The following is a 16,117-nucleotide window of genomic DNA, read 5'->3' as shown; positions in this document are numbered from 1 at the left end:
CAGACAGGCAGACAGACAGACAGACATGTGACAGACAGACAGACAGGCAGACAGACAGACAGACAGACAGACAGACATGTGACAGACAGACAGACAGACAGACAGACAGACAGACATGTGACAGACAGACAGACAGACATGTGACAGACAGACAGACAGACAGACAGACAGACATGTGACAGACAGACAGACAGACAGACAGACAGACAGACATGTGACAGACAGACAGACAGACAGACAGACAGACAGACAGACAGACAGACATGTGACAGACAGACAGACAGACAGACAGACATGTGACAGACAGACAGACAGACATGTGACAGACAGACAGACAGACAGACAGACAGACATGTGACAGACAGACAGACAGACAGACATGTGACAGACAGACAGACAGACAGACAGACAGACATGTGACAGACAGACAGACAGACAGACAGACAGACATGTGACAGACAGACAGACAGACAGACAGACATGTGACAGACAGACAGACAGACAGACAGACAGACATGTGACAGACAGACAGACAGACAGACAGACAGACAGACAGACAGACAGACAGACAGACATGTGACAGACAGGCTCGTGGTTCTCAGAGTGGACTCTAAAGATCAGCTTACCCCAGCAGCATCACTTCCTCCTCCCAATCAATAGCCCTGTTTAAAACTGTTCCCTATTACAGAAATAGTGGACTATATAGTGTCAGTGTGTTTACCATTTTTTAATAGTGTCAGAATTCTCAACTGTTAATTTGAGTCACTATAAAATACCGGTCATGTTTACCAAGAGTGAGGTAGTGTCCTAAACTCGTTTGATCGTTCCCATATAGTTCACTATATGATAAACAATACATGGTCATATACTGTAGTTCCCTATATGATAAACAGTGCATGGTTCATATAGTTCCTATATGATAAACAGTGCATGGTTCATATACTGTAGTTCCCTATATGATAAACAGTGCATGGTTCATATAGTTCCTATATGATAAACAGTGCATAGTTCATATTAGGGGTGTCACGATACACTCAGTTCACGATACGATACGATACACGATATTGGGTTCACGATAACGATACGATACGATATTTTAACAATATTTTTTGCGATCGATTTGTAAGTTGATGTAAGTCCATGCTAATTTGAGTAATTTCACCATTTTCATCCTCTGTGTCTGTAACGTCCCTCATCTGTTCAAACAAAGCAATGAAAAGGAGAGCGAGCATGCAATCAGATGCAGATCAGTGCCACCATGTTCAGCTTCTTTTTCTAACGATATGAGATTTCATCTCAACGATACATATTGTCACGTTTTGATATGGCGATATATTGTGGGAAGATATATTGTGACATCCCTAGTTCATATAGTTCCCGAATCCCTATATGATAAACAGTGCATGGTTCATATAGTTCCTATATGATAAACAGTGCATGGTTCATATAGTTCCTATCCACCTTATTTTTGGCGGCCATTTTTGCCTGATCTGCTGATGGGTGCTTCTTCCGGTGTGATCCTCCCAGCCTTGTTGCTGACAGCTTGACACCCGTCTGGGCGAACGGAGCAAATCACTAATCAGGTCCAGCTTGGCAAAAATCTCGTCGATAAATATCCCTTTAAGAGCGCAGTGCATTCATGGGTAATCGCCTGCTGTGACCAATATTAACCATTTCGAGTAACACTGTTTCCATACGGATCACCGGCGTTAGTTTGTTGTTTATAACGTGGCTATATTCATAACGTTTTCTATCTCGGATACGTTATTTCGAATCGCACATAGGTTACGCCAAACCCCACATAGGTTACGCCTCGAATCCCACATAAGTTACGCTAAAACGCACATACTTTACGCATCGAATCGCACATAGGTTACGCTAAAACGCTCTTTCGGAAAAGACTAAAGACACACCTTTTCAGGCTCCATCTGGGCCCTTCTTGATCTAACTTCGTTCTCTCTCTTTCTTTAAAAAACAAAAAAAACAAAAAAAACTAACCAACCCTGTACCACTAACCTAAACTTGTACCACTGTTCCTTCAGAAGTTGTAGTTGTCATAGACTGTGCTCCATAGTTGATTGCTCTATTGCTGACAAAAAATGTGTTATTGTAAGTCGCTTTGGATAAAAGCGTCTGCCAAATGACGTAATGTAATGTAATGTAATGCTAAAACCACCACCGCAAAGCGTGTGGGTTTCAGGACGAAACAGACTCGAGCCACTAACGTCATCTTAAGAGCACAATATTCCTGGAATGCAAGTTTAACTAAACAGTTACATGTCCTCTGCATTCTACATAAAATTAAGATATTACGGGTTGTTTTATTTTGTATGTTACATACTTATTGACCAAGTTATGTTCAATTCAGCCAGGGTACAAGAGACTGAGTGTAGGCAGCCATCTTTTCAAATCAAGTAGAATACATTAGGAAATGGCAAGCTGCAGCAATAGTCACGTTAAACCGGACCTTGTACGCACAATTATTTTTTACAGTGGGGCATTCAAAAATAAGGTGGATAGACACGTTTCCTGGGCACTTCCGGTTTGCTTCCGGACTCGGCCGCGATCGTGTCTGTCGGTTCCGGTGTTTGTGAATACGGAGAAGCGTAACGTACTACCGTAGTAGCCATAGCGACCGCCGAAAAAATGCAAACTTGGGTTCATTCTGCGAGTCTCCTATCTAATGAAAGAGTGTCTATCCCACACCCTTGACAGTGGACACATGGGAAGATAATATGTGTAAATGGCCGAACATAACTACAGGCAGGATTATAGCGTATTTTGAGGAATCAATGGCGGTGGACGGCAACGCAATGAACTATCTCATAAGCTCCGAAGCGTCAGCCAGACTAACGTAACGTAGGTTACAGTCCTCTCCTCTGTCACAGTCAGTCAGACTAATGTTAGGTTACAGTGACAGTACTCTCCTCTCTCACAGTCAGAATAACGTTAGGTTACAGTCCTCTCCTCTCTCACAGTCAGTCAGACTAACGTTATGTAACATAACGTTAGTCTGACTGACTGTGAGAGAGGAGAGGACAGTAACATAATATGTTAGTGTCCTCTCCTCTGTCACAGTCAGTCAGACTAACGTTAGGTTACAGTGACAGTACTCTCCTCTCTCACAGTCAGACTAACGTTAGGTTACAGTCCTCTCCTCTCTCACAGTCAGTCAGACTTAGGTTACTATCCTCTCCTCTGTCACAGTCAGCCAGACTAACGTTAGGTGTCTCTCCATTCAAAAACAACCCAGTTTGCCTTGATCACTGCAAAACATGACATGCCGTGTGTAGCCTCCACACAATAGGGCTACACACGGTAAATCATGGTAAATACGCAGCACAATACCCGCCGTGGTAAACAGAAGAAGACTGGGATATTAACTTTAAGGCGACTCACTTCTAGACTTGAATGAAATTGTATTCACCTACTATCTGCTCCGTGGATTACCATTTTACAATTTCGGAGACGAAATTGTAACATAGCAACGTTGGTCCACAAACGTTGCTATTTAAAAAAAAAATTGGGAGATCGGGTTGGGATTATAACGTTAGTTTGCCGAGTCGCACCTGGTAATCCAGAAATGGCGTTATGGTAGGCTACCTTTGTCTACTTGTAGATCATCAAGAAACTTTAAATTAATAACGTTAGATGTGTTTAACAGAGCTGTATATCGGGTCTAGCAGCTGATCAGCAGCTCAGACAGCCTCAAACACGAGGTGATTGTCAGCTCTATAATTCGCAAAATAGCAGTGGATGGAAACGCGCACTGTGTTTTGTGACAGCCACGCACTGCACAATGTGTTCCAGAATAACCCATTGTTAATAACGTCTGCTAACGTTAGTGTAGCAGACGTTAGTGTAGTTGTCGTTGTAAAAAAGTTTGGATATTTCGGCTGCTGCCTTCTGATGTGCTTGCTGCTGTGGACGTAATGTGGACTTAAACGGAAGCCGGCGACACGAAAGGCTGCTATGGCGCCGCCCTAGGAACGGCCCAGGAAACTTGTCTTATAGACAAGTTTCCTGGGCCGTTCCTGATAAACAGTGCATGGTTCATATAGTTCCTATATGATAAACAGTGCATGGTTCATATAGTTCCTATATGATAAACAGTGCATGGTTCATATAGTTCCCTATATGATAAACAGTGCATGGTTCATGTAGCGAAGCTTGTTGGCTCGCTGGGGGCAAAGCTTCTGGGCTTGCCTCGTGAAGTGTGCTGGATCGTGGATGAAGGCTCACGGGCTGTGATCGATCAGAATCACGGAGATGGAGATAGGGACCGACTGGTCGGTCCTGGGATGCGGTTGAATTACCACTGTTGACCTCTCTGGGTGTAAGGCAGTTGGTCAGCAGGGCCTGGCTGGTTGTAAGACAGCAGGGGTTCAATTCGGGTCCGGGATTAGTTGTGCTAATGGTTGACATTATTAGGGGAGTAAGAATACCTGAATCAAGCAGGAATCTCTCGGATGTGGTGTAGCGTCACGGAACACTGTGTTTATATGGTCGCGTTCCGGTGTATGACATCACGTCATTGGTGATGTCACAACGTTCGAGGGAACTATGACATCATCGGTGCTATGTCTGACATCGCCGATGACCTCACAGGTGAACTCTATGCTATGACATCATTGTCATCGTTGATGATGTCATCATCATTACGTCGTGGCGCGCCGGCTGGTGGGCATCGACTGCCCCAAGAACAGGCCTGACGGTGGGCCATTATGGGCCCTTTTCTACAGTTCATATAGTTCCTATATGATAAACAGTGCATGGTTCATATAGTTCCCTATATGATAAACAGTGCATGGTTCATATAGTTCCTATTAGGGATGCACCGATATGAAAATTTTGGCCGATGCCGATAACCGATATTAACATTGCTGTTATGGCCGATAACCGATATTTACCGATGTCGATATGATCTGTATAAAACCACATTTTTATGATCATCACATTTTGTACATACTGAAAAACACATGTTAACACTGAATTATATCACAGAAGCCATGCGTCAACTCTCTGACACATCTACTTATAAGCGTTGCATTAGTGACCCAGGTCCCCGCACCCGGACGACCATTAAATCTGTGATCGACACTGCACTGCAGGCGGGACAGATCACTAAACGCAACCATAGATTCCTGTTACACAAACACTATAGGACCCCAGCATTCTATCTCCTCCCCAAAATCCATAAAAACATAACTCCGCCCCCTGGCCGGCCTATCGTTTCTGGCAACGAGAGCTTACTTGAGCCTCTTTCTAAATTCATCGACCACCACATACAACCTTTTGTACAGAGTCTACCAGCTTATATCCGGGACACGTCTGACTTTTTACGGATCATTGAGCAAATTGACATTGATGTGCCATCTGCCTTACTTGTCACCATGGACATTGAATCCCTATATACCAACATCCCACAGCAGGGGGCAGTAGATACCATCAATCACACATTGACAGGTAGAATATCCACTCACCCCCCCAATGATTTCATATCCACACTGGCTGACATTAGTCTACGTAACAATTATTTCTTGTTCAACGGAGACTTTTATCTACAGACCTCTGGTGTTGCTATGGGGTGTGCCGCGGCTCCCAGTATTGCCAACCTGTACGTAGGTGCCTTTGAAAGAGACTTTGTTTACAACCCCAGTGTTAACCCCTTCATCTCATCCATCACCCTGTGGCGCAGATATATAGATGATGTGTTCATGATCTGGTCCGGCCCATCCACCACCCTGTTGGAGTTCCATACACTCCTCAACACCTGGAATCCACACCTCCGGTTTACCATTGATCACCACCCAGATCGAATCAATTTCCTGGATGTAACTGTATACAAACAGCAAAACAAACTACATTCATCCATCTATCGAAAACCCACGGACAGAAATACCCTGCTCCATGCCTCCAGCTACCACCCCTCACATCTAAAAGATAACCTCCCCACAGGCCAATTCATGCGCCTCCGGAGATTATGCAGCGACAAATGTGACTTCTTGAATAAAGCCACACAGATGAAATTGAGGTTTCAGGAGCGTGGATATGGGCGGAGACCCATCTCACATGCGTACAAACGCGCACTACACTCCCACCGTGACATCCTGCTCCAGCCCAGAACATCAGACCCCCCCTCGCCTAGGGTGACAGCGACCCTGCAGTACTCCCCCTTGGCCAACAGAATCAAGCGGAGCCTGCTCAAATTCTGGAGAGTGCTACAGGTCCATGATGTCTTCGCCACACCCCCCAGGATCGCCTTCTCCCGAAATCAGAACATTAGGGACTGTCTAGTCAAGACGCTTGTCACCCCCAACATAATAACACAAACCACGATCGATTCCCGTCCTCCCCCTATAGGTCATTTCCCGTGCGGACACTGCGCTTGCTGCCCACAGACCACCAAGGCTAAAACACTCACTTTCCCCAACGGACACACTGTCCATCTTAAACACCTTACCACCTGCGCCTCGCAGGGAGTGGTGTATGCCATCTCTTGCCCCTGCCCGCTCTGGTATATCGGGAAGACCTTGCGTCCGTTACGCACACGGATCACGGAGCACAAGAGCGCGCTCCGGCGTCAGGACACCAAGGCCCCTATCGTTGACCACTTTATTCGACACGACCATAGTGTTTCAGACCTCCGCTTCTGGGCCATAGACATTGTCAAACCCCACCCGAGGGGTGGCGACCTAGACAGGACGCTTCTCCAGCGCGAAGCGCACTGGATCCACAGGCTGGATACCTCCGCTCCTAACGGACTCAATGAGGAGCTGGACCTTGCATGCTTTATTTAGGGAGATCTTGAAGTCTGTAGTATTGGAATGCCTACTGTTATGCTATATTTATATTTATATTATTCATTAATTAGATGCATTATTCTGTGTGATTCTTACATCATATCCTTGCGTGATTTTGCTGATATGTTTGGCATCAACATCAACATGATAGGACCTGTATTTTCCTACAGCATTATTGATGTGACATGTAGCCTATTTTTGCATTAGTATTTTTGTAATATATCATCATGTATGAATCTCTGCTAGTTCTGTCTACCTTAGTAGAGCAGACCATTTCCTCTGACGTCAGGGCTCTGCCCCCTTCACGTCACTCCACACTACCTGTGCCACGTAGGCTATGTTCTCTATTTAACCTGGTGCGGTGGCCGACGCCCTCCCATACAGCCTGATGAAAACCAACGGTTGAAACGCGTTGCGTTTGTGCCTTGCCCGTATCACCTAATTGAAGATGTACACTGTTTGTTAACTGTGAAGTACGCAGGTATATTACTTCTTATTAAATTGATTTACCTTTAAAACTCTAAGCAGCTCATTTTTTGCTTTGATATTATAGTTGCCTGCTGAGTTGCTTTGGTCCACACCTTTTTGTGCGTTCTATATTGTACAGTCTGGCATACTGTCAGTGGACATGACCGGTACCGATACCCACGTACCCGTTTGGGAAAACATACTGAGCTACAGCTCTGAGGACATCGAGTCCCTTCTGGCAACGGGTCCGTCTCTCTTTGAGACCCAACCTGCTTCGCCTGTGTCCCAGGATTGGATTAATATCCTGAGACTGGAGAAAAGAGTAGCTCGCCTCTCACTGCATGCGGGCACCCTGTCTGAATACTGCCGCGCCAAGAGAATCCCCCGTGGACTACGTATACAAAAAGCACCCACGGCATTCCAAGACAATACGGACTTCTCAAATAAATGGTGTGCTATCCTCAATAAATGCTCACTGGACCTGATGATCCTCCTTATCCACACCTCTAACTCTGAGGCCAGCAGGCTCAAAACTGAGATTGCTTCCAACATCACCTCCGTGAAAGACAAGACGACACCTGAGGACTTCAACACCCAGGCCTCCAACATCCAGGAGGCGATCAATAAATTGAAGGAGGAGACAAAAGCCTACAAATACAAGAAATTTGTACGCGACATTAACGACTACCAAAGAAACCACGTCTACCAGTGGCTGAACCCAGCTACACGCAGACCCAGGAGAGTCACCTTTAGGGACTCATCCCCCGACTACACCTGCTCCAGCGGCGATGATTCAGAGGGATATGCACCCTTCCCTGCATCAGCCTCCTCCTCATCGGCCCCTTTTTTAGACCAAGGCCGTTCAGCGCGGACAGGACGGCAAAAACGAGGCTCCGGCCCGAAGCCTCCTCCGTACCGAGGCGGTGTTTCCCAACCCCAGACCCGCTACTACACCAGGAGTGTGTCCCCCAACCCATACCTGTGATAAATCTCTCCTGCAAAGCATTAACACAATCACACCTTGATCTGCTATCTAAAGGTTTGTCTTTTGTCCCCACTGCCAAGTACCAGCCATTTAACACAAGAGTCAATCTACATAAATTCATTCGCAAACTCAGGCTTAGACTGTACTTTAGGCAACATAGCAGCAGTGATAACACCCCTCCAGCTTTGGCACCCCCCTCCTCCTTCATTCCACCTGGACCTATAGACTCTGCCATTGATACCTACAGTAAGCTCATACATCAGGACATTTCCGCGCTCGAACAGAGCATCCCCTCTGTTACACACAACATTACGCGCAGGGAAAGAGCATCTCTTACAGATCTACAAAGGGATGACTCTATTGTCATTCGACCAGCCGACAAAGGTGGAGCTGTTGTGGTCCAGAACCGTGCTGATTATATCACAGAAGCCATGCGTCAACTCTCTGACACATCTACTTATAAGCGTTGCATTAGTGACCCAGGTCCCCGCACCCGGACGACCATTAAATCTGTGATCGACACTGCACTGCAGGCGGGACAGATCACTAAACGCAACCATAGATTCCTGTTACACAAACACTATAGGACCCCAGCATTCTATCTCCTCCCCAAAATCCATAAAAACATAACTCCGCCCCCTGGCCGGCCTATCGTTTCTGGCAACGAGAGCTTACTTGAGCCTCTTTCTAAATTCATCGACCACCACATACAACCTTTTGTACAGAGTCTACCAGCTTATATCCGGGACACGTCTGACTTTTTACGGATCATTGAGCAAATTGACATTGATGTGCCATCTGCCTTACTTGTCACCATGGACATTGAATCCCTATATACCAACATCCCACAGCAGGGGGCAGTAGATACCATCAATCACACATTGACAGGTAGAATATCCACTCACCCCCCCAATGATTTCATATCCACACTGGCTGACATTAGTCTACGTAACAATTATTTCTTGTTCAACGGAGACTTTTATCTACAGACCTCTGGTGTTGCTATGGGGTGTGCCGCGGCTCCCAGTATTGCCAACCTGTACGTAGGTGCCTTTGAAAGAGACTTTGTTTACAACCCCAGTGTTAACCCCTTCATCTCATCCATCACCCTGTGGCGCAGATATATAGATGATGTGTTCATGATCTGGTCCGGCCCATCCACCACCCTGTTGGAGTTCCATACACTCCTCAACACCTGGAATCCACACCTCCGGTTTACCATTGATCACCACCCAGATCGAATCAATTTCCTGGATGTAACTGTATACAAACAGCAAAACAAACTACATTCATCCATCTATCGAAAACCCACGGACAGAAATACCCTGCTCCATGCCTCCAGCTACCACCCCTCACATCTAAAAGATAACCTCCCCACAGGCCAATTCATGCGCCTCCGGAGATTATGCAGCGACAAATGTGACTTCTTGAATAAAGCCACACAGATGAAATTGAGGTTTCAGGAGCGTGGATATGGGCTGAGACCCATCTCACATGCGTACAAACGCGCACTACACTCCCACCGTGACATCCTGCTCCAGCCCAGAACATCAGACCCCCCCTCGCCTAGGGTGACAGCGACCCTGCAGTACTCCCCCTTGGCCAACAGAATCAAGCGGAGCCTGCTCAAATTCTGGAGAGTGCTACAGGTCCATGATGTCTTCGCCACACCCCCCAGGATCGCCTTCTCCCGAAATCAGAACATTAGGGACTGTCTAGTCAAGACGCTTGTCACCCCCAACATAATAACACAAACCACGATCGATTCCCGTCCTCCCCCTATAGGTCATTTCCCGTGCGGACACTGCGCTTGCTGCCCACAGACCACCAAGGCTAAAACACTCACTTTCCCCAACGGACACACTGTCCATCTCAAACACCTTACCACCTGCGCCTCGCAGGGAGTGGTGTATGCCATCTCTTGCCCCTGCCCGCTCTGGTATATCGGGAAGACCTTGCGTCCGTTACGCACACGGATCACGGAGCACAAGAGCGCGCTCCGGCGTCAGGACACCAAGGCCCCTATCGTTGACCACTTTATTCGACACGACCATAGTGTTTCAGACCTCCGCTTCTGGGCCATAGACATTGTCAAACCCCACCCGAGGGGTGGCGACCTAGACAGGACGCTTCTCCAGCGCGAAGCGCACTGGATCCACAGGCTGGATACCTCCGCTCCTAACGGACTCAATGAGGAGCTGGACCTTGCATGCTTTATTTAGGGAGATCTTGAAGTCTGTAGTATTGGAATGCCTACTGTTATGCTATATTTATATTTATATTATTCATTAATTAGATGCATTATTCTGTGTGATTCTTACATCATATCCTTGCGTGATTTTGCTGATATGTTTGGCATCAACATCAACATGATAGGACCTGTATTTTCCTACAGCATTATTGATGTGACATGTAGCCTATTTTTGCATTAGTATTTTTGTAATATATCATCATGTATGAATCTCTGCTAGTTCTGTCTACCTTAGTAGAGCAGACCATTTCCTCTGACGTCAGGGCTCTGCCCCCTTCACGTCACTCCACACTACCTGTGCCACGTAGGCTATGTTCTCTATTTAACCTGGTGCGGTGGCCGACGCCCTCCCATACAGCCTGATGAAAACCAACGGTTGAAACGCGTTGCGTTTGTGCCTTGCCCGTATCACCTAATTGAAGATGTACACTGTTTGTTAACTGTGAAGTACGCAGGTATATTACTTCTTATTAAATTGATTTACCTTTAAAACTCTAAGCAGCTCATTTTTTGCTTTGATATTATAGTTGCCTGCTGAGTTGCTTTGGTCCACACCTTTTTGTGCGTTCTCAACACTGAATTTGAAAAAGTTATGCATTTCTTTATTTGCAAAGCCTTTGGAAAAGCCCATAAATCCTAGATTTACTGCATTATTTCATATCAACGTGAATAATTTGGCTGATAATGATAACCGATATTAACATTGCAACATCTGACCGATACCGATATGACCGATATGTTAAAAAATGACCAACATCGGCCGATACCGATATGATTGCCGATATATCGTGCATCCCTAGTTCCTATATGATAAACAGTGCATGGTTCATATAGTTCCCTATATGATAAACAGTGCATGGTTCATATAGTTCCCTATATGATAAACAGTGCATGGTTCATATAGTTCCCTATATGATAAACAGTGCATGGTTCATATAGTTCCCTATATGATAAACAGTGCATGGTTCATATAGTTCCCTATATGATAAACAGTGCATGGTTCATATAGTTCCTACTGTATATGATAAACAGTGCATGGTTCATATAGTTCCCTATATGATAAACAGTGCATGGTTCATATAGTTCCCTATATGATAAACAGTGCATGGTTCATATAGTTCCCTATATGATAAACAGTGCATGGTTCATATAGTTCCCTATATGATAAACAGTGCATGGTTCATATAGTTCCCTATATGATAAACAGTGCATGGTTCATATAGTTCCTACTGTATATGATAAACAGTGCATGGTTCATATAGTTCCCTATATGATAAACAGTGCATGGTTCATATAGTTCCCTATATGATAAACAGTGCATGGGGAATAGTGAGTGAGTGAACCATTCTGAACATGGCTAGTGACTAAGCCAGTCTCCTGTGAGTTGCACAGCTCATTACCACAGCACCGACTCTCCCTGTTTAAGTGCCTTCTGTTCCGACCGCTTTAGGGCATTTCCTTTTGCTATTCTACCAAGCTAAATACATTTTCTTCTGGACCTCAGTGGACATACACCTTATCCTGTTGGAGTTGACATTTCTGGAAAACCATTAGCGATTAGTGCACTGTTTTTCAATTAATATTGCTTGCAGAGTCTCATGATTGTAGCTGCAGCTAGCTGCCAGTACCGGTAGACTAGATCTGTGGAGGTTGTGCGCCAACGCTTTGAAAAAATCTGATAACAGAGATTAGGCTCGTTTGAGATGAGCAAATTCTGCACAGATTCGACCAGCGCCTTGCTTGCCCCGTTGCATCATGGTTGGAAAGTTGTCCGACTTGCTCCGTCCTGCCCGACTGCGTGAGTCACGTGACTCTCGCGAGAGCGAGGCGGGCGCAGATTTGGAGCGAGGTGCCGCAGTTGCTCCCCACCAACTGCGCCCGACTGTGGCTGACAGAGGATGACGAGAAACGCATCAAGCTGAGCGCCCATTCGTTCAACACAGGTGCATCACAAACCCACAGTGAAGTGTAGAAACTTCAATTTTATATCTATTCCAAGCTGTCACTCCATATTTTACATAAATACTACCTGGAATGCCTACATTAAAATAAAAATAAGGAATCTGAAGGGCTGTGTTATTTGAGCAGTGAGTGTGGGTGGCGCTAATGCATGTTTTAATTTGTTTACAAACCGCTGTTAAACAAAACTGTAGAAGAAGAAAAGCAGCAGGAAGTGTGCCGTCGGGGGTGTCCGACTTGTTGACGCCTCGCCTGACTGTGCTCGCCTGCTCTCGTCTGCTTTCCAGGCGAGGCGGCAGTCATCTCAAACGAGCCTACTGTTTTCTCACTCCTGACTCCTCCCTCTAGCAGGAAGTAGCCAGTGGTGTGGCTCCTCCCTCTAGCAGGAACTTCAGGAAGTAGCCAGTGGTGTGGCTCCTGTCTGGCCTCAGCTGCCCTCAGGTTGCTGTTGGCTTGTGTGTTTTGGAACAGCTTCACATATTAGCAGCAGTGCCATTACTGCCCAGTCTCCTTATTCTCATCAAGGGAGAGTCGTGTTCCTTTGGCTCACACACAATTGTTACTTTCCCATTTGTAGCTGAAAGTTATAGCCTTACCCTGCCCTCCAAAGGAAAAGGGCAGTAACTTCAGGTTTTAACTGAAAGTTATAGCCTTACCCTGCCCTCCAAAGGAAAAGGGCAGTAACTTCAGGTTTTAACTGAAAGTTGTAGCCTTACACTGCCCTCCAAAGGAAAAGGGCAGTAACTTCAGGTTTTTTACTGAACGTTGTTGTAGCCTTACACTGCCCTCCAAAGGAAAGGGGAACTTCAGGTTGGGTTGAACATTTAATTTGTGTCTTGTTAAGTCATCAAATTATGTTGTCAAAGATCTTCTTACAAGTCATTTGTGGGCAGTAAAAAGGCATTTCTGTCAGTCTCACACAGTTACTGCCTTTTGCCTTCATAGTATATAGTCTTCCCAGCATCCCGCTGTGAGTTGTACTTGTTCAAAGTGCCTGTCTAGCAAATAAGATATAGTGGGTTCAGAAGTGCCTACTAGCCTTCTTCAGTCAGCACTAGCAGTGTGGCATACTGGATAAAGAGACCATCCTACCTAGGGGCTCTAACAAAGCATGACATTATTATAGGTTAAATGTGTGATGTTTCTGCTTTACTGAAGCATAATATGACTAGTCAATATTAGTAGAGGTTCACACAACTGGTAGTGAGTGAAACACGATCAAGGACATTTCTCGTGCATTTCTACTTTTTTGCTGTATGGAAAACATACTGAACCGCGACGCCACTGTGTTGTATCAAACCCAACTGTGAATTTTGTGAAACAGTCCCACCCCTAAATCACTCACAATGTTTGTTATTCATACCTTTCCTATTTGCTCTCTGCTCTGGACTTGCTCAGGTGTAGCTAGCAGACAGGCAGCCATGTTGAAAGGGGGCGCCACCAAGGTGGGGCTGCCCAAGCCAGGGCTCCAGGACCGGGCCAAGCAGTCCGCCTTCGGCCCCCCCTCGCCCACCACCTCCACCTCCACAGCCATGAGGACATCCAGGTCCTCCAACGCGCTGGCCTCAGACCTGCGCCTCAGCAGGGTGAGTCACCAGAACCAGAACCACAACCACACACACCATCACAGTCATACATCTATGTGACTGACACCACTGCAGGGACTGGGGGATATCTATTAGTTTGGACATGGAGAATGAAAAGTGCAGGAGAGTGTGTAGAAGGGAGAAGAAGCTGAGGTAAAGGTGGGTATAGTGGCTCAAAAAAAAAAAACATGCACCCCTTCACTTTTTGTACAATTTGTGCTACAAAAATAGTTAAAAATAAAAAATGTCATCTGTAGTCATTTTCTATTAAAATAACAGGAACTTATCTTACTGATTTTGTCTATTTTGTCGCACTCAAAGTATTACCCTAGGTCTGTTTAATTAAACTTTACAGGGTTTTCCATTTTGCAATGCAACCCTTTTGCTTTGTGTCTTACCTCATTTTAAAGAGATTTTTTTTTATTGGGGTGGGGGGGGGGGGGTCTTGCCATCACCTGTGTGTCTGACCTTGTTGGCATGATCACAAAAAATGTCTGCATGAGCGAGAAGTTACTTGACGTAGTCGACCCATATTGTGGTCATTAACAGCACATGTGTTTGTGTGTTGTAGCTGAAACGAGCCAGCAGCGACGATGCCCTGACCAAGCCTGCGCTGGGGGCTGCTGCCTCCGGCTCGCGGCTGAGGAAGACCGTCACGACCGGAGCCATCTCAGACCTGGCCGAGGCCCGCCCTCGCAGCCTGACCGGTAGGGGGACTTACTACAACACAACTCGTTTAGAGGGGACGGGGTTGACTGACTGATTCTGGGGGGAAAAGTATTGCCACTTTCAAATGAATATCCTGCATTTTACAAGATGTCTTCAAATGCGTCATGCATTTAAAATATGCAGCTTGAGCTGAGACTTGAGAGGTAGAGTTGTGTGGAGCATGGTTGTACTGTAATGACTCTGGAAGACGAAAAAGAAGAAAGAAAGAAGGAAAATCTGGTTTGTAGTTTGTTTGCTTGAATTTAGCGGCTACAGTATGTTCAGTCAGGGGAAGACTATGTTAGTGCTTCAGCTCAGAAACACATCTCTTTGGGACATAACCTGACAGATCATGCTTATGGGATGGCAGGGCTGGGCAATATGACGATATATTTCGTCTGGACGATAGAAAATGTATTTCGTCTCATATGATGCTCTATCGTTTATATCGTTGTGTTGCAAATCACACTCTTTACGGCAATATTGTCCGTCATTTGGATGACGCTGTGCTTTCTTCATTCTGTTTTCTTTTTTATTCACGTCCACAGTCCACACACGCACCAGACAAGCCCATAGCGTCCCTTTTATAAGTGGTACAAATCAGCCGGTGAGTAGGCTAAAGAGCAGGGAGATGTTACCTCCACTCCGTCCGCCTAGTCTACCCAGGCATTTGCGCTGTGTTAAGTCCGCGTTTGATCCATATTTGCGTGTGTCCTCCTAACGTTAAACCTGGCAAAACATCTCCCATCCTCTCATCATCCCAAGGAAATCCATTGAGGAGTCGACAACCAAACGTCTATCGTTAGCTTTAGCTTATAGCTTTCCCTGGGTTTAAGAGTTGTGTTGGATAACCGTGAAATCCCGGAGTGGAGTACTTTTGTTGAGTGAACTGAACTGTAACATGGAAATCCCAAAGTGGAGCATTTTTGTTCCTTTATAAACGAACTGAGAGAACTGGACTGAACTATAGGCTAAATAACTTTTATTCTACCCGTTTTGCTCTAATGTAATCTTTGAAAATCCAACTGGTGGTGTGGTTCAGTTTGTGTTTCATTCTACTGCCCTGCAACTAATTATTATTATTTGTGTTGTAAAGAATAGCCATGCTTATCTGTATTCTGAATGCATGTATCCTTTGTGAGGTTTGACAACATTTTAACTGGTTTAACTGCTACATAAATAAATGGCCATGTGGTCATTTTATATAAACTATAAATTGAATTTACAGAAAATATGATATATCGTGATGTATATCGTTATCGGGATATGAAATTACCTATATCGGGATATGAAATTTTGGTCATATCGCCCAGCCCTATGGGGCGGCTGTAGCTCAGGAAGTAGAGTGGGTCGTCTA

General features: G+C 45.5%; 1 protein-coding gene across 1 annotated transcript in view; it reads left to right on the top strand.

The window, feature by feature from the left end:
• The window catches only part of LOC310784343 (cytospin-B-like), a 123,830-nt gene that overhangs the window by 35,544 nt on the left and 72,169 nt on the right, over positions 1-16,117 (top strand). The window contains exons 2-3 of the mRNA XM_083645359.1: positions 13,865-14,052; positions 14,624-14,759. Of these exons, the coding sequence (XP_083501485.1) occupies positions 13,888-14,052; positions 14,624-14,759 (301 nt within the window). The 5' untranslated portion in view covers positions 13,865-13,887. The remainder of the gene's footprint in view (positions 1-13,864; positions 14,053-14,623; positions 14,760-16,117) is intronic.

Source organism: Poromitra crassiceps (genome assembly GCF_964638095.1).
Source record: "Poromitra crassiceps genome assembly, chromosome: 1".
Taxonomy (NCBI): Eukaryota; Metazoa; Chordata; class Actinopteri; order Beryciformes; family Melamphaidae; genus Poromitra; species Poromitra crassiceps.
The sequence above is the reverse complement of the archived record's forward strand: the minus strand, read 5'-3'. Positions and strand labels throughout refer to the sequence as shown.